At 27.9% G+C, this 22635-nt stretch overlaps 10 protein-coding genes across 10 annotated transcripts, besides 16 other annotated features; 3 read left to right on the plus strand and 7 right to left on the minus strand.

Annotated features, from left to right (window-relative positions):
* Window position 1: 1 nt before the first annotated feature.
* Window positions 2–58: a sequence feature (AT_rich).
* Window positions 59–111: 53 nt separating this feature from the next.
* On the minus strand, window positions 112–2250 carry CMU_015630 (NOL1/NOP2/sun family protein; the record flags this gene model as incomplete). Its single annotated transcript, XM_002140129.1, has 1 exon — window positions 112–2250. The coding sequence occupies one exon, from the start codon at window positions 2248–2250 to the stop codon at window positions 112–114; it is 2139 nt and encodes a 712-aa protein (XP_002140165.1).
* Window positions 444–465: a sequence feature (AT_rich).
* Window positions 1257–1277: a sequence feature (AT_rich).
* A 333-nt stretch (window positions 2251–2583) lies between the features above and the next one.
* CMU_015640 (patatin-like phospholipase family protein) lies at window positions 2584–4863 on the minus strand (the record flags this gene model as incomplete). The annotated part of the gene is made up of 1 exon (XM_002140130.1): window positions 2584–4863. The coding sequence occupies one exon, from the start codon at window positions 4861–4863 to the stop codon at window positions 2584–2586; it is 2280 nt and encodes a 759-aa protein (XP_002140166.1).
* A 148-nt stretch (window positions 4864–5011) lies between these two features.
* Window positions 5012–5060: a sequence feature (AT_rich).
* A 275-nt stretch (window positions 5061–5335) lies between these two features.
* CMU_015650 (uncharacterized protein) lies at window positions 5336–7339 on the minus strand (the record flags this gene model as incomplete). The annotated part of the gene is made up of 1 exon (XM_002140131.1): window positions 5336–7339. One exon carries the CDS (start codon window positions 7337–7339, stop codon window positions 5336–5338), a length of 2004 nt encoding a protein of 667 aa, XP_002140167.1.
* Window positions 6832–6860: a sequence feature (AT_rich).
* A 63-nt stretch (window positions 7340–7402) lies between the features above and the next one.
* Window positions 7403–7423: a sequence feature (AT_rich).
* A 324-nt stretch (window positions 7424–7747) lies between these two features.
* Window positions 7748–7793: a sequence feature (AT_rich).
* Window positions 7794–8079: 286 nt separating this feature from the next.
* Window positions 8080–12579, plus strand: CMU_015660 (uncharacterized protein; the record flags this gene model as incomplete). Its single annotated transcript, XM_002140132.1, has 1 exon — window positions 8080–12579. The coding sequence occupies one exon, from the start codon at window positions 8080–8082 to the stop codon at window positions 12577–12579; it is 4500 nt and encodes a 1499-aa protein (XP_002140168.1).
* Window positions 8718–8739: a sequence feature (AT_rich).
* Window positions 12580–12657: a sequence feature (AT_rich).
* Window positions 12658–13027: 370 nt separating this feature from the next.
* Window positions 13028–13102: a sequence feature (AT_rich).
* Window positions 13103–13171: 69 nt separating this feature from the next.
* Window positions 13172–13199: a sequence feature (AT_rich).
* A 59-nt stretch (window positions 13200–13258) lies between these two features.
* Window positions 13259–13382: a sequence feature (AT_rich).
* Window positions 13383–13582: 200 nt separating this feature from the next.
* Window positions 13583–13610: a sequence feature (AT_rich).
* A 122-nt stretch (window positions 13611–13732) lies between these two features.
* On the minus strand, window positions 13733–14644 carry CMU_015670 (uncharacterized protein; the record flags this gene model as incomplete). Its single annotated transcript, XM_002140133.1, has 1 exon — window positions 13733–14644. One exon carries the CDS (start codon window positions 14642–14644, stop codon window positions 13733–13735), a length of 912 nt encoding a protein of 303 aa, XP_002140169.1.
* Window positions 14645–14883: 239 nt separating this feature from the next.
* Window positions 14884–14915: a sequence feature (AT_rich).
* Window positions 14916–15296: 381 nt separating this feature from the next.
* CMU_015680 (thioesterase family protein) lies at window positions 15297–15968 on the minus strand (the record flags this gene model as incomplete). The annotated part of the gene is made up of 1 exon (XM_002140134.1): window positions 15297–15968. The coding sequence occupies one exon, from the start codon at window positions 15966–15968 to the stop codon at window positions 15297–15299; it is 672 nt and encodes a 223-aa protein (XP_002140170.1).
* A 59-nt stretch (window positions 15969–16027) lies between these two features.
* Window positions 16028–16121: a sequence feature (AT_rich).
* A 722-nt stretch (window positions 16122–16843) lies between these two features.
* Window positions 16844–17361, plus strand: CMU_015690 (uncharacterized protein; the record flags this gene model as incomplete). Its single annotated transcript, XM_002140135.1, has 2 exons — window positions 16844–17146; window positions 17191–17361. The coding sequence occupies 2 exons, from the start codon at window positions 16844–16846 to the stop codon at window positions 17359–17361; spliced, it is 474 nt and encodes a 157-aa protein (XP_002140171.1).
* A 68-nt stretch (window positions 17362–17429) lies between these two features.
* Window positions 17430–17482: a sequence feature (AT_rich).
* Window positions 17483–17535: 53 nt separating this feature from the next.
* On the minus strand, window positions 17536–19641 carry CMU_015700 (5'-nucleotidase and phosphodiesterase protein, putative; the record flags this gene model as incomplete). The annotated part of the gene is made up of 1 exon (XM_002140136.1): window positions 17536–19641. One exon carries the CDS (start codon window positions 19639–19641, stop codon window positions 17536–17538), a length of 2106 nt encoding a protein of 701 aa, XP_002140172.1.
* Window positions 19642–20013: 372 nt separating this feature from the next.
* On the minus strand, window positions 20014–20595 carry CMU_015710 (nascent polypeptide-associated complex, subunit alpha, putative; the record flags this gene model as incomplete). Its single annotated transcript, XM_002140137.1, has 1 exon — window positions 20014–20595. The coding sequence occupies one exon, from the start codon at window positions 20593–20595 to the stop codon at window positions 20014–20016; it is 582 nt and encodes a 193-aa protein (XP_002140173.1).
* Window positions 20596–21100: 505 nt separating this feature from the next.
* CMU_015720 (DnaJ domain-containing protein) lies at window positions 21101–22312 on the plus strand (the record flags this gene model as incomplete). Its single annotated transcript, XM_002140138.1, has 1 exon — window positions 21101–22312. The coding sequence occupies one exon, from the start codon at window positions 21101–21103 to the stop codon at window positions 22310–22312; it is 1212 nt and encodes a 403-aa protein (XP_002140174.1).
* Window positions 22313–22635: the final 323 nt, after the last annotated feature.

The raw sequence follows: 22635 nt of genomic DNA on the forward strand, positions 1-22635 counted from the left end.
CTTATATTTATATTTCAATTTTAAAGATAAAGAAGAAAATAAGTTTTTAATATATTAACATGATGCTATGTATATATTAAATATAGTCTGATTTAAAATTAGCACTTGTTCTTATATGTTTAACTTTATCTTAGATTGGATATTCTCTAAATGGAATTTAATACAGAAACGCAAGAATTTATCTAATAATAGTTCAACATGATTACGACCAACATGAGCTGGGAGAAAAATTGGGGAATTTTGCCCTTTAATATAAAGACGTAATATAACTGAGCCTGGTAAATCAAATATATAAGAAGATTGTGGAGATTCAGAGTCATTTAACATATACCGTGGTATTCTAAAAGGATGGAATTCCTTTTCACATTTAAGATCTTCTGGTTTTGGGGGTGTTTGTAGAAGCTGTATTGCTATTGACATAGATATATCCATACAACGTTGTGTATTATTAAATTTAAAATAATTCTGATTATATAGATATAAACTAAATGGGGAATTTAGTCTATATAATGGTGGCAATTGAGATATATCTAGATTGAGATTACAAGTCTTCCTAAAACGTGATAATTCTATACTAGGGAAACCAGCATGAATGATACGTAGTGAATGTTTTGCTTTTGCTTTGAATAAGAATTCAGTTAATGATTTAGATATTAGCCAAACTTTCCTAGGATAGCGATACTCATCTTGTGTATATATTGTATCTTCATTTTCATTTGGACTTTTTATATTAATTTGATTCTTTAAATCATCATTTACTTTTTTATTAATACTCCTTTCATTACATGCTTTATTAAAATTTCCCTTTGGATTTCTATATAACAAATGATTAAGTAATTCATCCTTATTATAATCTTTTAAACCATAAGGTTCTATCATTAATTTTAGAATTTCTTCTCCATATTCATGATCTTTTAAAGGGCAATAATCATCTTGAATATGTAGATTATAATTTGGTTTTTTATATTCAGTATCTAATGATGTTAATAATCTCAAAATAGCTATGAAGAAACCACCAGTATTTTGATAATGTGGCATAATTCTTATGCACTTTTTAAGATTTGATGCTATATCTGGATCTTCAGGAGGGAACATTGAAGGTACAATAGATTCATGTAAATGATTTGGAACATCTTGATAATGTTCATAGAATTCAGGAATATTTGATATATTATTTATATCATTTCCATCCCTTCTTTTTTTATCCCTTTTTTTTTTAATTATTACAGGAACTTTCCATTTTGATATCCCATGGCTATATTTAATTTTATTTAAAACTTCATTTGATAATTGCGAAATATTCTTAGGATCTATAATTTCTACTGTTATTCCCTGTTTCTTTAAAGATGTAATTACAGAAGCAATAACAGCTTCATTTTCAATTGGATTAAATGAACAAGTACTATATACAATTAAACCTTTAGGTTTTATAAGGCTCAAAGCTCTTAATAAAATTTTCCTTTGCAGTCGATGTAAAGAACAGCCAAAATTTGTATTCCATTTTGAAAATAGATTTGGATTTTTACGAAGTGTACCGTCACTACTACAAGGTACATCACATAAAATACGATCAAACAAAAATTTTGTTAATTTGGAATCTTTATCAATGTATAATTCTGGAAAATTATCGGCAGAATGTGTAGTTACTACAAATGAAGGAGAATTTAAATGTCTCATATGATGTATTAACATATGAGCTCTTCTTGTATCTAAATCGTTTGCAACCAAAAAACCACTAACAAATTCCTTATCGTCTGTATCTGATTTTAAAATTTCTAATATTTGAGAAGTTTTACTGCCAGGAGCAGAGCACATATCCAAAATAGCGTGATGTTTAGATATATCCAAAAATAATACAGGCAGCATACTTACAGCTTCTTGACGAAATATACAACCTCCATCACTAAACAAAACTAATGAGGAGTGAAATTCTCTTGCTATTCCAGAAGATTTCTTTAAATTAAAACGAGATTTTGTTATTTCATATGCAAGTTTATTTGGGTACCACTCTAAGCATGATACTAATGGTTCACCATCATTATTTTCTGAATATTTCGAAAGTTTTTCCACATATTCTAAGACTGAACTTGAGTAAGGATTTTTTCCAACAATGCGGAATGTAGATGGGAGATCTTTTTTAAGATATTCAATAAAATCATCCCATTCCTCATCTGATACAATACTTTGATATTTATAATATCTCTTAAATTCCAAATTTTCACGTTCTAGCTCCTTATATTCTCCATACATTTTAAGAGATAAAAAAGTAAAGAATTAGAAAGTTAAAGTATAAACAGACAATAAAGGAGTGACAAATAACTACAAAGAACATATGGCGCAGACGCTGATGAAAAGTAGCGTCGCATTAACTACATAATATATTAATCTCTATAATAATAAGAATTTAACTCTAACAAATTTTAAATCATTAAAACTATTCAAAAATAAAATTAAGATAAGGTGACCTAATAAGCAACAAAAGAAAATAACGGGAAAGAGAAAGAAATATGTAATATAATGTATAAAGACATTACACAATACTTAAAGTAATTAAATATATTTACTTATATCAAAAATATCCATCTAATCTTTATTTGTAGAACTTGAAAATGCAACGTCTAGGTATTTATTAATAACTTTGCATAATTTTGGGGAATCTTCACAAATTGATACCCGTAACTTATGAATATCTAAACGTATTCGAGTAGATATATTACGAATATCTTTAGCATATTGAGAAAATTGACTAGTGAGACTTCTGTAGTTTCCTATAAGATCTTTATCATTAATATATGAATTAATCATCTCCAAAATATTCTTATCTTCTTTTATATTATCACTTATCTTAAATTCAGTATATGAAATATTTTCTTGAATAATCTTTTTAATTTTAATGAATGGGTCAATTTTTGTCATTACTTCTTGAGCTAATTGATAATATGCCCGAACTTGATAATAATCACTTAAAATGAGTTTAGAGACTTTCTTGGCAATTTTAGAAGAAGAATATTCAGTAAAATATTTAGTTGCCTTATAAAGTTCCCAAATTTCATTAATAGTTTCTCGAGTTTCCAAATAATCATCATATACAAAATCACTTTCAAATTCTGCTAGATTAAATTGTTGTAGAAAATCATCAATCTGACAAAATATAGATTTAGCTTGTAAACCACAATACTGCTTCTTAAAATTTCTCTGTATACCTTTTCCAGTTAATATTATATTACAAGATTCATCTAACCTTATTGTAGTAGAACCTTTAACTCTAGCTATATTAGATAAAAAAAACTCACAATTTTCTTGATTAATGCCACTTTGTACAAGCATCATATGTAAAAAATTCACATCAACTTCATTCCAACTAGTTAGAAATGGTCTTAATTTATTGAAATACATAAATATATCTTTAATTCTAATATATAGATCATCCTTCCTATCAATCTTATAATCAGTTTCTCCTAATAGATTTGCAGTACCTAAACTAAGATCTTCATTATATGGAGTTGGATATAATTTATGATCATACTCATCAATCAAATCTATTTCATCAAATATAGATTTTGTAGCATTCATCCCTATTTGTATTCCATATTTAATAGCATTATTAGAAATTTTTTTATTAATGTAAAATCTACCTTTAAGAATTACCTCTACATTCGTATCTGCAGGTATAAAAAATCTTGTTGTTACACCAGGATACTTCTTCATGGAATTCATTATTACATTATTTGGAAAATATGGAACTAATAGTCTAGTCAAAGTATCACCAAATACTGAAATAAAATTTATATCTTCCATTTCCTTTATATTTGTAAATAATTGAGGGGGTGATTTATCTAAAGCAGATATAACATCCACAATAATATCATCAAAACTTTTTGCTTTGCCAATTAAAATACAACGCCTAATTGCATCTTCAACATTTATATAACCGCGCAAACCACCATCAACAAAAGTTCCAAAACCATCAACTTTTGAAGGTTTGAACATTATAGGGAAAGTCCCTGATGCTGCAACAGCTTGTGAAAAAGTATTTTCATCTAAATCACTTGAAAAAGCATAAGTACGAAAAGATTCATAGCTTACAGCAGTAACTATTAAATCTCTTTTTTTATTTCTCCAACGTCTTCCCTGTAATTGACTATAAATAAATGATGAAGCTCTAAATGTCTTGCATATACTCCTTAGACGATGCGATCTAAATATTTCAACTAACCAACCACCAGCATTTCTCCAGAGAGGAAATATACAACTATGAATATGATCAGAATTTAGAGATGAAAAAATAGATATTAAGTTACTTGCCCAAATATGTTCACGACCTGGTTCAGATATTAAACTATAAGCTAAGTTGCCACCACCAGAAGAAACACCAGTTACAATATCCCAACGAAGTTTCTTCTTTTCCTTTCTATACTTTGAAGCTAATCCATAAATAACTCCTGCCTGCCAACAACTCCTATTAGAACCTGCAGACAATGCAAGAATATAACATTTATCGTCTCTAGCATCTGTTATATCTATTGTATTATTTTCATAATTTGTTATATATTTCTGGAAAATAGAATCTATATATTCAAAAGATAATAATGTCTCCATAGTTGGCATAATATAGTTTTTTACATTTCTAGTTGTATTTGAAGTTCCTGATGTATTAGTTCTCTTTCCACCTAAAATTGGATTCCATGAAGTTACAGAACGTACTTGAAATACACTTAAGAAAAATAAAATGTAATATAATGTTAGAAATAAGGAGCATCTTAGAGATATTAAGAAGTAGTAAACTACATTTAAAATTAACTTCATATTACATAATGTCCTTGGAGACTTAAATTTAGAAGATGAAATATTTAAGTGCAACATTTTATTAAATAGAAGATCCTGAAACCAGATATGATTCAATTCCATAATCTCAATAAATCTTTAAAATTACACCAAAATCCTTAAATCCTATTTATGTTTTTCTTCTTTATAAATAGTTCATATTATAGGTTAACCTAATAAGTATTACTAATAATAAATATTTTAGATGATTTCAATATAAAATAAATTTTAAAATACGAGTTAAATTTAAAAAAAAGTTGAAAGACTGGATATTTAATTCTTAATTGTGGTTAGTTTTCACAGCTTTTTGAGTACCTTAACTAGTTAATAATACGGGTTGTCTTTAATAGCATGGAATTAGAACCGCTTGTCAATAAGGGGAGGGGGGAGGAGATGAAATTTCATTGTAACTTTCTATAGTGAAAGTTAAATATTAAAAAGTTAGATATTCTAAGTACTAAAAAGTTAGATATTCTAAATATTAAAAAAAAAGTTACTGCTTTAATTCTCATTATGCAAGCTTAGAAATTTCAATTCTTCTTGCAGAAGTTATTTCAAGTAATCTATGAAATGTCTCAGTTATAAGCTGCAATAATAAAATATAAACTTCTAAAATAATATGATCTTGTTTTTCTCTAATTACTAGAGCTTTCTGAGTAATATTTATGGATAATCTTGATGTAATATTTGTTAATTGCCTGCTATAGATACCTTTTTGTTTCAATATCCTGTCAAGTGGTAATTTAATTTGATCACATAAGTCATTTGGATAGTCTTCAATATATTTTCTGAAATCTTTAATGTGAGCAATATAATTTAAAATAAACTGATAATCCATTTGGAAATCTTTTCTTAATTTCTCAAGACTTTTTGATCCATTATTTCTTAATTTAATACAGGTATCAAAATATTGAATTTCCTTTAGTCTGTTACTTATATGTTGAATATTAAAATCAAAAAATAATTCCAATTTATCTAAGCTTTTTAAACAGGAATCTGAAGATTCTGATGTTTGTTTAGGGTTTTCAATTTCATTGGTATCCACTAGGATTTTAAATATATTATCCTCAGAACATAAAATATATATACATGCATGATCTAAATCTTCATGATAAAAATTTTTAGCTGCTAAAATATATTTAAGAATATATTGACAATGTTCCATTGTTTTCTTATGTGATATTGATCGAGTTATAAATTTTATATCAGAATTTGTCCATATTTTTAAATAGAAGAACTTATAAGCAGAACATTCCAAAATATTTTTAATTCTATCTTCAAATGATAATAATTCACAAGATTTCTGACTACATGATTTACCAGACAAAGGTGTTATATCATATAATAAAGATGGTGAATTTTTTTCTGGAGGTACAGATAAAGTTGAATTTGGTATAGTCCAATTATTTTGTATATCCTGAAATAATAATGGAGATTCATATGCATGAAAAAATCCTTGTTCAACAATATCTTTAAATTTTTCATGGTTCCATAAGTAAGGAGCTTTTCCCAATATATTTCTAGTATTTGTAGGATATAAGAAGTGCCTAGGTGTTATATCTGGGAAATTTTGGAGTGATTTATATATTGTACTGCTTGATCTCCTTGTAATAATTAAAGATTTAAAAACTTGACGAACAATTTTTAATATACTTGTTTTGTTAGCAACCTCTTCAGTCATTTGTAGATCTGTATGTAATAATTTTTCATCATCAGCAGCTATAAAATCTATAACTACATCAGCAGTTGTTTTAGCTTTTCCCATTTGAATACATCTACGGATTCCAGACTCTATATCTATTAATCCAAAAAAACCACCAGTTGCAAAAAGTCCCATTGAAGAGATATTTACAAAAGGAAATCCCAATGGATATGAAATAGTTGCCAATAGAGCACCTTCCACAACTTTTTGATCTGTTGTTTCGTCTGTAAATACTACATGGGAATAATCTGAATATTTAAAAGTACTAATTGTAAAGCCTCTATTTGATTTTCGTTTTCTTTCACTAAATAAAATATTTATTAATTTTTTTAATGGTCTTGTATTACAAATAAATGAAAATTTATCTTTGCCACGATTTTTTATGTAATCAGTAATCCATCTTTTTATGATTTTTGAAAAAGGATAGTCACATTTTGCAACTACATCTTTAGATATTTTAGGCCATAAAGATGCTATTTCATATGTCCATTCTAACTCATCTCCTGCATCTGAATACTGAGAGAACATCCCATTTATTGCTCCTACACCAACTCCAGTAATTATATCCCATCTTAGTGGTTTTTTATTATCGTGATAATATCTAGCTAATCCATGGACTGCGCCTGCTTGCCATGCTCCTCTACTAAATCCTCCTCCCATAGCTAATATATAACACTTATTAGGATTAGCAGTATCATTAAGATCAGGAGTTTTTGCTCCTAGTATTGGAATATTTATATTGTGTAATTCTATTCCATTTACACTTTCCCTATTTAAATTTATAGAATTATCAAAAGTCTCCTGTAAATTCATTACATTAAGTTCTTTTATTGGAGATGCAAAAGTATAGACGTTATTAATAACCAGAATCAATAGATTTAATATTTTTAAAAATAACAAAACCATATTTCAATATTTACTAAGAGTTATGGAATCTCCTCTATAGCAATGTTCTCCAAAGGTTAACTTTATAAAATATTTATTACCACTTACTTCTATTATATTGGTAGATTCTTATTATTAGTGATAAGTCATTAAAGTGTTCAAAAAGATTTTTAATATTTTATTTTGTAATAGGTATCTCACAGAATTCGGTATTATAGCGCTAAAAACTGGTATTTTATTTATTAGGAAAGTTATAGAAAAAAAGATCTCAAAATCCCAGTTAATATTTACACAAAATCATTTATATAAACATATCATTTATAGTATAGTAGAGAGATATTTTAATTTTTTTATTTATTATAATATAATTAAATATAATTTTCTGTTTTCTTTAAAAAATACTGATTATATCTATTTTAATATGACAAAATATTATTCTATGTTTATACATATAGAAGATATACAAAAAAACATAGAAAAATGTGCAAATATCTTGATATGTATGCTAAATATTAGGTTTTATTTTTCTTCAAACATTTTATAAACCTAAACACCACACAATTTGCAAACATTTATTATTGTAACAGTATTAGGGGACTTTGTAATTATGTGGTTCTAATTCCACTAAAATATTATAAATTTTAACTAATGAAAGTATAAGTTGATCAATGTTTAAAAAGTTTATTGAATATGTTGTCTTTTTACCAGTTCTACTGGAACATGTTCTAGGGCAAGTATCTCCTGGACCTTATCCAACTGCAAAATTTAGTGAATATACCTCATATTTTAGGCAACCTTATGGGTTTGAAATTATAGAAGGAAGTCAAGGACCTGATTATTTTAGTGAATTCTATGTCTTTCCTCAATATCCACCATTATTAACTCCTTGCCAGTATATGTACCCTCTTAGTATTTTAATTGGTAATACTAATACGACTAAAAGATTCTCAGTTGAATTTGAGTGTAATAATTCAGGTTTAAATAATTCACTGAGTTTAAATAGTAGCTATGGAACTTTGAATTTTAATTCAAGTACATTATTAGAAGGTGCTTGTTCTTATATTGCATCATTTCTAAATATGGCCCATTTCTCAATATTTCAAACAAACTCCTTTACAAATATTACATATTTGATTCCTGGTTCAATAATTAAACATGCATTATCTTTAATACCATCTTCAAATTCTATTTTAATTTCTAGTCCTGGTTTAGAATGGTTAAGTAATCATTACTTCGGTAATAGTAATATAAATTTACCTCAATATTTAAATCTAGCTCAGTCATTTGATGGAACATTTTCTATACCTTTATTATATAAAATATATATTCCTAATGATGTACTCCCAGATATAATTACTGTTGGAGAAACTTCATCTAGATTTTATAGAGATTTTTTTAATTTAACAATAACACCAGGTAACTCTACAAGTTCAAAAGAAGATTACAATATAATTGAATGGTTACCAAATACAGGATATGCAGGTTATTTACCAAGTGTATTCCCAGTAATTTCTATAATTCCATTATTAACTTATGAGAGTTGGCAAGCTACAGAAAATAATCTAGTACCTTGGTGGGGGTCTAGCAATATACCTTTAGGTATTTCACCTTTGAAAATTATTCCACCATCAAATTTACCTTCTAGTGATTATGATGGTTGTAAGAGTGCTTTTTCTTTTTATTATCCATCCCTAATAGGCCAAATGAGTAATTCTACAAAAGATTCTTTAAGTTATTTATTAAATAATTCCGCATCTTCATTTTATCAAAGAAATACATTGCAAGCTATGTTATTCTTCAATAAAATACCTTATTCAATGCCAGGAAATATAGAAGGTCAACTTCCAAATATAATATTACCATACAAAATGTATTTAACAAATTATATTGGAGGTTGTTATTATAATGGTACATACCCATTAGTTTCAACTTCTGGACCAGGTTTTACAGTAGCCTCTCTTTGTTACAAGGATTCTTTAAATACTGTCCCATTTAGTTATAGCCCTTTTTATCCTCCTCCATTAAATTATTCTGGATATTTAACTCAACTTAATCATATGATGGGTATTACTACATTTGTGAGTCAGTTCATAGCTTATCAGATTCAGGGTGGTGCTCCACAAAATGTAGCTAATTCATTAAATCCTATATCAGCAAAATATCCAGGATTTGGAGTATCTCATGCTACAATATATAGTATATATCCTATAGGACCACAACTTAAAGTTAAATCCCCCTTTAATGTATACTATAATGAAGCTATAAATATAGAATTTAGTCATTATGCACTTGGACAACCTTATATTTGGAGACTATATGGTAGATTTGGGGTTCCTGGCTCTGGGATGAGTTGTAGATCTCCGAGATATATTCCTAATTTACAAGAAATGGATAATTTACTTGTAGAATGGCTTTGTTATACTACCAATGTGACAATAAGTCAACAGCAAGCTGCTACAGAGCTTAAAAAGTATATAACTCATGATTGTATAGTAAAATCTGAGATAATTAAAACTTGTAATTCAACTTCATCTAAATTTTTAAAATCATGGTCTTTATCTATCCCCTCAGGATCTTATAATAAGCAGGGTGTTTTATTATTTGTACAGAATATAACAGATTTGAATTTTCCCAAATCTTATAATACATATAAAAACAGTGGATTGTGGTTTAGATCAGCATCATTTCCATCAAATATATACAATGAATCATGGGTCCCAAGATCTTTCTGTAGTTCTATTCCCCTATTACCTATAGTCCCAGTACAAAATCCCCAAATTCTTAAGCTTAATTCTGTTGTATTACCATGGGATCATTTTCAAGATTCAACATATTCTGCTTATATTTCTGTTAATGGAAATAGTACAATTTTAGCTGAACTTTCTTTAACTATGAATATATCATTATCAAGTTCTACTCCTGTTTATATTGCAGCATATGCTCTATGTCAAAATATACCTACTCAACCTCTTGCCGTAATACCTTCTCAAGTTCTTTTATCAGAAATCCAAATGTATGGATCTATTATAATTACTACCTATATTCCACCTTTAGGAGAGACTTTAAGAACTAGTATTGATTGTTATATTAATATATTTGCTAGTTTTAACCAAGTATATTCTAGTAAAATTGGGACATTTAGTAGTTTTGGAGAAGGAGTCCCTTATACTCCTCCAAATGGAGTAGCTTTTTATTCCTATTATGTTTCAGTTGATGCACCACCAATAATGGGAAGTTTAACTCTTTTTGAGCCTAATCCTGGAAATGTTACCCTAACAGATACTGTATTTTTATCTATAGATAAAATTATATATCCTTCAAGTAGACAATCAGGTGCTTTTCCTACTGTAGGGATACTAGCAAGCTCTACTCCAACTATAGTTGCAAATTCAATAGTATTATTATTGGGAGATTCTTTACAACAGATACCACAATCAATTAGACTCCCAGCAATTGTTCCAGCATGGTATATATTTGTTAGAGCTCAAACTTTTATGAATAGTGGATGTTCTATACTATGTTCCTCTGAAGTTTCAGATAGTCTATTTTTTTCTCATTGGTGTACTTCAGAAAATTCTAAAGCTTACTTATGTCCAAAACAGAAGATTGAGATGTCAAATAATGATTCTGATGAAGTAATATTGGATGCGATAGCTGTTGCTTTAAGTCCAATGACTTTTTATTCTTTAACAGATGCCTATCAATTATATATTGGTCTTATTAGTCAACCTGTAAAGCAATCTATAGTATGGAATGATTATTTTGAGCTTTTGTATTACCAGCTTCTACAAAATCAAAATATCCCTTATGCTCTTGATTTTGCAGCATCCAAACTTCAACTTCTATTTATCTTAAATAAAATCCTTATGGTTTCAATTGAAAATCCCCAGCTTAAGATTGACACTATATTTCCCTTATACATACTTCCAAATATAACTCTCAACTCTGAATGTACAAATAATCCTGGATCAAAATTTTTAGTTTTAAATACTCTAGATCTACTTCTTACATCTAATTCACCACTTGGCTTTACATTTGAGCCTAGCTCGTTATATATGTCAACAATATTCAGGGGTGTTGAATCAGTAGCAAATAGATTCTCATTTTGGAATGGACCTGGGCAATCATTAAATTATACTGGTAAAACCTCTGGTATCAAAATAGGTATAACAACAACTTCTTTTTATACTGCTAACTCCATATTAAATGTAGGCTCTATGAAATTTCAATATATTTCAAAGATTGATCTCAAGAATCTAAATCTTGTTAACTCTTACTTCTTTCAATTATATCCTCAATTTTATAATCCTTCAGTTGTGTCATCTAACTGCTCTTCTTCATCCTTTACTCTTTCAACAACTTTACTTGCAAATGATTATATTAAAAAGTCATTAATTAATTTGGCTTCTCAAATTGGTAATCAATATGATAAAAGTACCAAAAAAGATCATGATTCTAATACTATAGAATATTCAGTACCTTTAGGGGTATATGTAGGATCATCTTCTCTTTATTTATGTTCCACAGATTATCATGCTTTTAATACCTTACAGCAAGTTGTATTCAATCTTACTATTCCAACTGATAATAGTCTTAACCTTGAAAATTTATCTTGCGGTGCTTTAACTCAAGATGGTTGGTCAACTAATGCTTGTAGGACAATGAAAAGTACTCAAATAAGAGATAACAATCAAAATGTTGCATTTTTTGAATGTGCTTGTAATGCTATCACTGATTATGCTTTAATTGGAATACCTACTATTATAAATCTTAATAATCAAGTGTTTGGACCCTTTAATCCATTTACTCCATCGATTAATCCTCCATGGAATGGTTTTGATGGATCATTACATAATTTTGCAGGTAACCGAACTTTAGTTAATGAATTAGTTAATTCTTCATATTCTGGTTTTATAAGTATAGATTCAACTACTATTGGTACATCTACTACAGATATTGATAAATCTCTACCTCTACTTAATAATAAGCATGGTATTTCAGGAATATATACACAAGATGGGAGAGAAGAAAAAGAATTATTTGCTGTAGAATGGGGTATTCATGGAATGCAATCACTCTATTATTGGAATAATGAGACTCAATTATCTTCAAATAATAAGAATTATATTGTATGGGGCCCTACTACAAATAATGAAACACATACCTAGATTATTATATTAGTATAACAAAACATTAATATTTTCATATTTTTATCTAGTAAATATCTAAATAATAAAAAAAAATTAGAGCTTTAATCAAGATACTTTTGAATTTATATTTATTTGTAACTCCTTTACTATTCATATAACAATAGAATTATAATATTGCTTAATAAATTATAAATCTAAAGTATTACTCTTATTATATTAGATAGATTCAAAATATTTAATTATTCCTTTAAATATAAATTTGTAAAATCCTATTATTATTCAACTCCCATGTTCTTGTTATAAATTATGTCTAAATCAAAAAGTAATAAGGGTTCTTGTTTAAGAGTATAAGAAAGAATTCATTTAAAATTATTGAAATACTTTATATAACTTTCTTCAATTACTCTTAACTAGTAATATAAGATGAATACATCCTACCTAGATCAAAAAATCATCACTATAAGTCTAATAAAAAATTTATATTCTATTTAATTTATTAAAATTAGATAAATTTTACATACTAAAAATAATTTTTATTATTCTCTTCCTACTCAATAGTGATTTTCGATTTATTTGAAATCTCAGGTCCTAGTATCCACTTATGTTTTGGATAAAAAATAAGAAATAATTTAAATTTACTCACTAGTATCATCTAAATATAGTAACAGCTGGAAATATCAAATTTACTAATTACATGATAATATTACTAATATTAAAAAATTATCTAATTAATAATAAATTCAAGAAATTTTTACTTGAAAAGTTATTTTTATAAATTATAAATCCAATATTATATTTATTATGCAATATATATATAAAATCGTAAATTATCAGTTTATTGCTACAAAGTTCCTTTATAATTTAATAGTCATGAATTAATTAATTTTACTTAAATAGTTGAATCTTTATAATCATTTTAAATTTCGGAACTTCAGTACATGAAAGTTTTCAAGTAATATATATTGGTCTTATGATGAATAAAATAGAAAAATTCCAAAGATATATTACATCAATAGGTTACAAATATATTTAAATAAATTCTAATATTTGCATTTGTATTATCTCCTTATTCAATAAACTCCTTTAAAATAATAGAAACTTAGTATTACTAGATATTACACAATAAATCCTACATAGAAAATCAGTAACTGTAATTCCAGAAACTTACTAATTACTTTTTTCCAGATGCTGATTTTGAAATTCCTATTTGTGAAAATAGAAAGTACAGAGACTTAGTATGAGTGCTCATGTCAGATAAACATTCAGTAACCTTCTTGAGATGTTTATCTGAGGGATGTTTTTTAGTCTGTTTAGTAAGGAAAAATTTATTATTTTCAATATGAAGGAAAGTTAAGATTGCTAGACCTTTACCAAATGAACACTTCATAATAATTGGATATTTAGAACCTTCTTTACTGAAGATCAAATGAGGTTCTGATACTTTTTCTGGTAACATGAAATTAGCTAAAGGTGAGCAATTAGTACTAGATTCTAAGTCCAAAAAGTATGAACTTCCATGAGAATAAAATGAAGGAAATTGTGGAGCACCTTCACCAATAAGCTCAACTTGTACAGCTCTTGAACCACTCATATCATTTATATTATGTGGAGCTATTGGACCCTTGCAAGTACCATTATAAATTGCAACAGGTGGATTAATAAGTTCATCATTAAAATCTAAAGTCTGACAGAATATTGCAGCACCACTGTTCACTCCAATATATTTACCACCTCCTCTAATATAGGAAACCAATATAGGGACTAATGTTGGTGCAACTTCAGAAAATTCCTTTTTAGGTCCACTTGGCATAACTAATAGTAAGGCTGAAGAAATATTGTGAGTAGTTATTTGTTCTAGATCTAATGTAAAAACTTGGAGATGAGGAAAACCATTCTTCAAACTCAATACTGTATTTTTTACAGTATGATTATGAGTCCCCTGACCACTATATACAATAACTGAATTATTACTATAACTAACTGGAAAAGTAATAGTGTGAGATTTTAGATTTTTATTATCCAGTGCAGCTGAAAGACTAATAAGTAAACCAACAAAAAGTAGTAATAAATGATATATCCTCATTATTATCCAAAAATAAAAAATTAGAAGTTGATGTAAATCTCTTCTGTAAATTGTATTAGGAGTATCTATAGTAAATAAAGGGGATAGTGACTTATTAATATTAATTCGGTACCTGTCTCAGTAGTTCATAAAGCGGTTACTAAGTATTAACAATCTTATATTAACTATTGGTAAAGAGCTTAATTTCATGAATATATTATTACCTAGAATATTTTATTTGAGAATATGTAAGGAAATTGATTATATTATTTATAATATTAGAATATTATTAGTAGTAACAATCTAGAGATATACTTGAGTTTATTATTTCTATAATATTGTAAGGTCCATCATAACAAAACAATTTAGAATACCAAATTACATCGGATGCACTACGTGTTAAATGTTTGTAATCTATAGATTCCCTATTAAATAAAATGTTCTACTATTTACAACCATACTTATACTATTACCTAGATCATATAATGAGCATATTATCAATAAGTTATATTCAAAGGTAATAGTTTAATCTCATGAAATTCTAAGATACATAATACAGGAATTACTTACAATTACTAAAATCCGACACTCATATTACTTAATATTTATTATGAATGGACATTCACTCTAATAAGACATTATTACTTAGGTATGATTTTTTAAATACATAAATCTACTTATCTATTGATTTCGTGTTTCTGCTATGATCCCACTTTGTCTTGGTAGAAACATCCACAAATACAGCATTTGCAATAAGAAGTAGATCCTCATTACTATTAAATATCTTGGCTGTTACAGTAACTCTATCTTTTTGATTATGATCAAATTCCTCACGATTTACTCTACAATCAACTAAAATTGTTTGATTTACTCTTATTGGTTTCTTATATGAAATATTTAGTATCTTTGTAACTGGTTGCTTAAATATTTGTATTGCCAATGCTCCTAAACAATTATCTGCTATAGTTGCAGAGAATCCACCATGAGTAGTTTGAGGATAGCTCTCAATATTGTTACCTAAATTGAAAATACCTAACAAAATTGGATATTCATATTCATCCTTCGCTAAGTAATATTTATATAGATTTATACATCCTGAAGAATACAAAGTATTCATAAAGAACGTATTACCAATAATCAAATTAGCAAAACGAGATGTTACATCAACTGCAGATAATGACTCTATAATCTTTATTGCCCATTTAGGAGTGTCTAATGTAGTTAATTTATCATCAAAGTCTACTGAACCTGTAATAGTTGATGTTTGGCTTAGTAAATTTTGGTTAGTATCCAAATCTTTTGAATAGTTTATTTTTGTAGTTAAGGCTTCTTTTAAAAAAGTCATTTTAGATAATCTGTAATATGTGGAGATATAGAAATACCTCGGTATACAAGAAAGAGGACTATTAAAAAATTTAACTATTGTTTTATATTAAATATCCAATATTTTGAAAATAAAAGAAAATATAATTGGAAAAAATTAAATGATAAATTTAATCCAATATTTGAAGATTTATATTTCAAGAGTGAGTAAATACCCCCAAAGTAATATTTTGGAAATATGAATTCTTTAATAATTTAGACAAATAATTAACAATAATTTAATAAGATCAAAATAACATAAAATTCCGGGGGGGGGGGGATTAAAATTAGTTTTAGTATCTATCCGCTATGTATGTTCTCATTATATCACACGTCTCAAATATTAGTTTAGATTTAATGCAGCATGTCTGCAACTTTGCGGCATTGAAATCTGTCAAGTTTGTTATTATTTAACCGCTTATAGAATCCGATTTTCTCTTCTAATGTTCTTAACTATTTTTTGATATTAGCTATTGAGATATAAAGTACTCTATTTAAGAAATATCATTAAATGTTCCCTAAATGTAGAAGTAATAAGAGTACAGTTAGGATCTTGTTTCTTTCAAATGTAAGACCACAAGATAGATATTCACTAGTTGTAGAATATAAATTTAAGAAGTCTATGAAAGGAATTCAAACTAAAAAATATGAGAAATCAGAGATTGTGTAAGATCTAATATTTTGAATTTGGAAATATATCCAATAATTGAAATATTAATGGTTATGGATCGTGAAATATTTAAATCTTCAAATATTGGTAAGATAATTTAATAATTCCGAATTGTCAAACTTTTATTTATGGATTAAAAGAAGATATGCTTAGATTATTTGATATAATAGAAAAAAAATAAAAATGATATGCTATTATTATTTCCAGAAAGAAATTCTAAGACTTTTTTAGAAGTAATGAATGAGATTTTTTATAATATAATGAACTTTAATAAATTTGAAGGAGAGTTAGAATATAAGAGCATTAGTAGTTTATTGAAATATAGTAGGATATTTATAATAATATTAGATGGAACTTGGTCTCAAGCTAAAAATATGAACAAAAATATTCCTAGATATATTCCAAGAGTTAGAATAACATCAAAGGATATTTCAGATTTTGGACCTTTAAGGGAACAGACAAAGATTGGGAATATTTTAACTATTGAAACTGTTTCTTTATTTTTAAATGATATGAAATCTTATTAAAATTTGAGGATAAAAGTAGTAATATTGAGAATATAGATACTATTTCAAAATTATTACTTAAATGTTTGGATATATTAATAAGAAATGTTCTTAATCAATGCAAACGAGAATATTTAAGTGAAGTTTTAATGAATAGGAATGAAAGAAAATTTCTAAAAAATATAGATGGTAATATTTAATTAATATAATCTTAGAATGTGGAGACTATCATAATTAAAAAAATAAGATATATGGAATTTCTCTTAGGTTATTTTTATATTTAGGTAATTTTTATAAATAATTTAATATTAATTTAAAATTGTGTCTTTAATATTTGTGGATCTTTATAGATAATTATTAGATAGATTTTATTCTTAATCAACTCTTTCTAAGCCAGCTTCTATAATAGGATCTGTAGAGTTCCCTTCTCTAATAATCCTTCCTTCTCTTGAAACCTGTATCATGAAGACATAGTCTTTATCTTGTATGTTATCAGCTAATGTCTGACAATAATTTCCAGTTTCATCAGGATAAGATATTGAAATAGATCCTAAATTAGCTGTTGGTAATTGCAATTTTGTTGTTTCATGTGATGGTAATTTTGAAGTGATTCTTGAAAGACCAGTACGAGTTAACTGAGGATTAGATAAAAAAGATTTTAATTTTCTAGCAGTGGACACATTGTGGGGTTTTCTATATCCATTTGCCATTGCTGCTAATGAGAACACATTTCTTACAAGAGTAGGAAGTGGTGGCATATCTTCTGGATTACTTAGTAATTCACAATCCATTAAACATTCAAAACCATCTTTACCCGTGTACAAAAATTCTTTAGTTACAACAGTATATGTTTTATTTATATCTAAAGGAACAAATTCGTCATTTTTATTTATATCTTGTACTTCTATAGATTCTTTAATAATTCTTTGACCACTTGGGAAATCAGGATTGAATCTAAACTTAATTCCTGAAACTTGTAAAAAACGGCCTTCTTTACTAGGCCATTTACTTACACTATTTTCCAATACTTGTATAAGTATAGATCCTGATACTTTTAATTTTACTAATGGGTCTACTAAAGGTAGCATCATCATTATATCACGATTACGAATTGGTCCAATATTAAATACACAATCTGACCTTATTGTTCCTGAATTTAAAAGAGCAATATCTGTTTTAGTAGCTGCTCTCATAATATCAGTTAACCAATTTCCTGCATTTGATTCTGAAGTTCTAATAATTGCAAATCTTGTTTCTAGTTGAACTGCACTTTCACCTATAATCCTATCCATTTGAGCTTCTACATCCTTTACATATTTCTTAACCATTCTATCAACATGCTTATTTAACTTAAAAGTTGAAACATCAATATAAGACCAGGATATTATCGAACCACCACAAAATCTAGTTAGATATAGTTCACCATGACCTTTATTATTAGGTATTAGTTTGTCATCATTTAGTTTAGATAAGTTATTAAGCTCATCCATGTCTATTTCAGATGATTGATAATAATTTGAATTTTCAAAATTTAATTTTGTATCAGAAGCTGGATATTTTAAACAAGTTTTCCCAGGTTTTATTATAATCATTGTTAGATCTCTAAAATCTGTTCCACTTTTTGCAACTACAGTTCTTCCAATCTGTTTCACCCCATAATATTCATGATCATGTCCTCCTAATATTAAATCTATATCAAGAGCTTCTTTTGCTAGTCTCTCATCATTTGGAGCTCTCATATGTGTAAGTGCTATAATTAGTTCTGCATCTTTACTTCTAAGAATTTCAGATAATCTATTTGCTTCTTCTACAAAATCTTTGTATATTACATCATCTTCTACAATAGTAGGTAAAGTTTTTAACCAGTCCCTCTCAACTAACCCCATTATTCCAATTCTTCTTCCTTGCCATTCAAATAATCTGTAAGATCTGCCATTTGCTAAAGGTTCTCCAGTATAAGCATCATATACATTAGATATTAACCAAGGGAAATTACAAGATCCTGTTAAGTATTCAAGGTGATCAATACCAAAATCAAAGTCATGATTACCAAAACATGCTGTATGGACTCGCATCATATTCAAAAAAGGTACCATATGCCTGCCTTTAGTAGTAATAGACATTATTGAAGGATTAAAAACATCACCAGAAAATAACAAAAGTGGATTTGCTGGATGGAAAGATTTTAAAGCTTCTACAAAACGTGCTACTCCTCCCATACCATCTGGACCTTCTTCAATATTGTATACATCATTAAAGTGTAGGATGCAAATATCATCATTAGGTCCAAATGGAGTATCATAGTCATAATATGTCTCACCTGTATATCCCATAGATACAAATTGTCTAAACTTATTCGATGATCCATCCATAATTACCGTGCTGCTCTTTTTCATTGTTTCATTCTCTAGAACACTCTCAATAGTTCTATCTTCAATTAGGGAACTCTCTGAGGAAGAAAAAGGTAAAAAATCCCCCATTGTAATTTCCTGCAAGCTAATAAACAACTAGTTAGAAAAACTAAACAAATTTATCCAGACCAATTTTATAGAAATTAACATTCTATTATTGATGTGTGCATAGTATACCTATAAATAGAATTCTTTAGGCGGAAAGAGCGGGTAGAGTGTTAAGAAGACTTCTTGTATATGGAAAAAAAATAGAAAATCATAAGTTTCATGTACTTTCAATCTATTATAGTAGCTAATTATCTACTATAATATCTCAGTAGTTTAAAATTTAAGCTATTTAATTTTATGGGATTCTGAAGACGTCTATTTAGACGTATTACTTTAACTTAACAGAGTATACTTGCATTGTTAAAACTTTTGTGACAGATCTATTTGATAACTTCATGGTGAAAGTGATAAGATAGCTTCTACAACATCGTTATTATTTGCTTTTAAAGCTTTGACTGCCTGTACACGACTACAACTTGTTTGACCTATAACCAAGTCGATATTAGCTGGATCGACATCTGTCTCATCTATTTCACTATCTTCTTGTCTATCTTGAGTTTCAGATATCTTATTTGTTTGTTCTTCATTAACCTTCATTGCAGCCAACTTCTGTTCCAACTGACTAGTTGCATTTGCAAGAGCAGCAGCTTGAGATGCAGTATCACGTTCTTCTAATTTAGCTTCTCCAAATACAATATAATTATTAGTACTTGGAACAATATAGACCTCTGGGTTAAGAATATTAAAACTCAAACCTTTAGCACCTTTAATAATTATTTTTTCAAATTCATTTGTTGGTTTAAGACCCATCTTCTGGATGATCTTTTTATTTTTTTTTTCAACTTTGTTTGTTCTAGATCGTGAAAAGCTACTACCCTGAGAAGTACCATGAGTGTCTTCTTCTGATGATGTATCACTGGTGTGATCATCTTCATCATGAATTTCGACAATTTTAGGTTCTTCTACTTTGGCCATTCTCAACAAATGTTTCGCTCTGGCTAAATTTTTAATATTCTGTAAAAACTTGTTTAACTATTGACCGGTCACTATTAGGCATCGACGAGCCATGATCCAAGTTTTTGTATAGGCTAGCTGTTGCAATATACAGCTAAACTAACAATCTAACATTCCTTATACTAGAGACTTAAATATTCCGCATAATGGCTAGATTAATAGTATTTGAACCTCCCGATACCGTATTAGTATTAATGAAGACAGGACAATATATAACCGCCTAAATAACTATATAAGTTTGTTCCACTAGGAGTTAGGATTTTGTTTTATAGCTTTCAGAGTGAGAGTTGTAAAGTTGAGAATACAGGTAATGCATATTTTAGTTTGTTAACATAGTTCTTGAGAATTGGGTTATTTAAAGCTCCTTTAATTTTAAATTATTTAAGTGGTTCCTAATAATTTTAGGTTAAATATTTAATATTACTATTGCATTCTAAATAATTTGTGTTACTATCTAATTTTATGAATGGATAGCAATAAGGAGGAGGCAAATAGGTGTAGGAGAATTGCTGAGAATGCAATTAAATCTGGTGATATTGACAAGGCTATAAGATTACTTGAGAAGTCTTATCGTATGTATCCATCTAATGATGTAGATGATATACTGAAAAAATTAAATGATCAAAGAAAAGTTAGAAGTAATTGTCAAAATAAATCTCCTCAAGGTGATATGAATTCGAACTGTATGAGATATAATGCCTCAAAGGTAATAAAGAGCCCTATATCAAATTCTGACACAAGTAATGGTTCTGCATCTAGTAAGGAGTCCCCAGAGTTATTATGTAAACGTATTTTGAAAGCAAAAGATTACTATACAACTTTGGGAATTTCAAGAGATGCAGATGATGTAGCTATTAAAAAAGCATATAAGAAATTAGCACTATTGCTTCATCCAGATAAATGTAAGGCATCCAGTGCTGAGGAGGCCTTTAAAAAGATAGCTCTAGCTTTTCAGACATTGTCTGATACTGAGAAGCGTCAAATATATGATCAATATGGTGAGAATGGTCCTCCTATTCAATCAAATTCAAGTGATGTTAGATACTACCAGTATCATGGAAGTATGGATGGTTTTTTAACTCCAGAAGATTTATTCAGAATGTTCTTTGGAGGTATGTCCCCAAATATAGCATTTCAACAGCGTCAAAGACAAGTGAGGCATAATAGAAGCAATCAAAACTCAGATAGAGATCAGCAACGTCAATATAACAATGGAATGTCTAATGGACATTTATGGCAGAAATTTGCTGGAATTATTCAAATAATTCCTATTGTTTTGATGATATTACTTGCATTATTAGGCAATTTTATACCTTCTTATACCCCAAATACTAAAGCTGCTTATAGTTTATCCCGAAATAGGGAATATTACCAACAAAAGTGGACTGGGATTCACAATGTACCATTTTACATTAATCCTAAAAGTGGATTTGATAGACAATATCCTCAGAACTCCAGTAAGTTACATGAACTAGAAGTACAAATAGAAATGTTGCATTTCACTAGGGAATGTGGAATAGAAGAAAGGACTCTATTACAGGATATCGCATATGCAAAGTATTACCAAAATAAGGAGAAACTTCGAGAAATACAAAGTAGACAAAAGCCAAATTGTGATAAACTGAAATGGCTAAGAGACTCTTATCCTAATATATATAGACAAATAATTAGGCATTGATATCTGAAGTGGATTTATGAATTCATAGAATTTAGTCTAGATAGGAGTTATTCTATATAATTCCATTGGAATGTTTTATATATAAATAGGCTTATAATTACATATAAATCTGTGTAGTTTATTGAATAGTACTTAGAGATAAAAATCTAGGTTTTAGCACTTTACCAAATTGTTATATCTATAAATTTACATTAGAATAATTTTATAAGTCAACGAGGTGTATATACAAGATGGCTAAATTGAGGATGATTGTAAGGAGTTAAGGTCACAAAAATGTGAGTTATTTAATAATTAAAGCTAAATATTTCAAAGGAGTTTTTGAA

The sequence above is a fragment of the Cryptosporidium muris genome, genomic scaffold (assembly GCF_000006515.1).
Source record: "Cryptosporidium muris RN66 scf_1106632373407 genomic scaffold, whole genome shotgun sequence".
NCBI classification, from domain to species: domain Eukaryota; phylum Apicomplexa; class Conoidasida; order Eucoccidiorida; family Cryptosporidiidae; genus Cryptosporidium; species Cryptosporidium muris.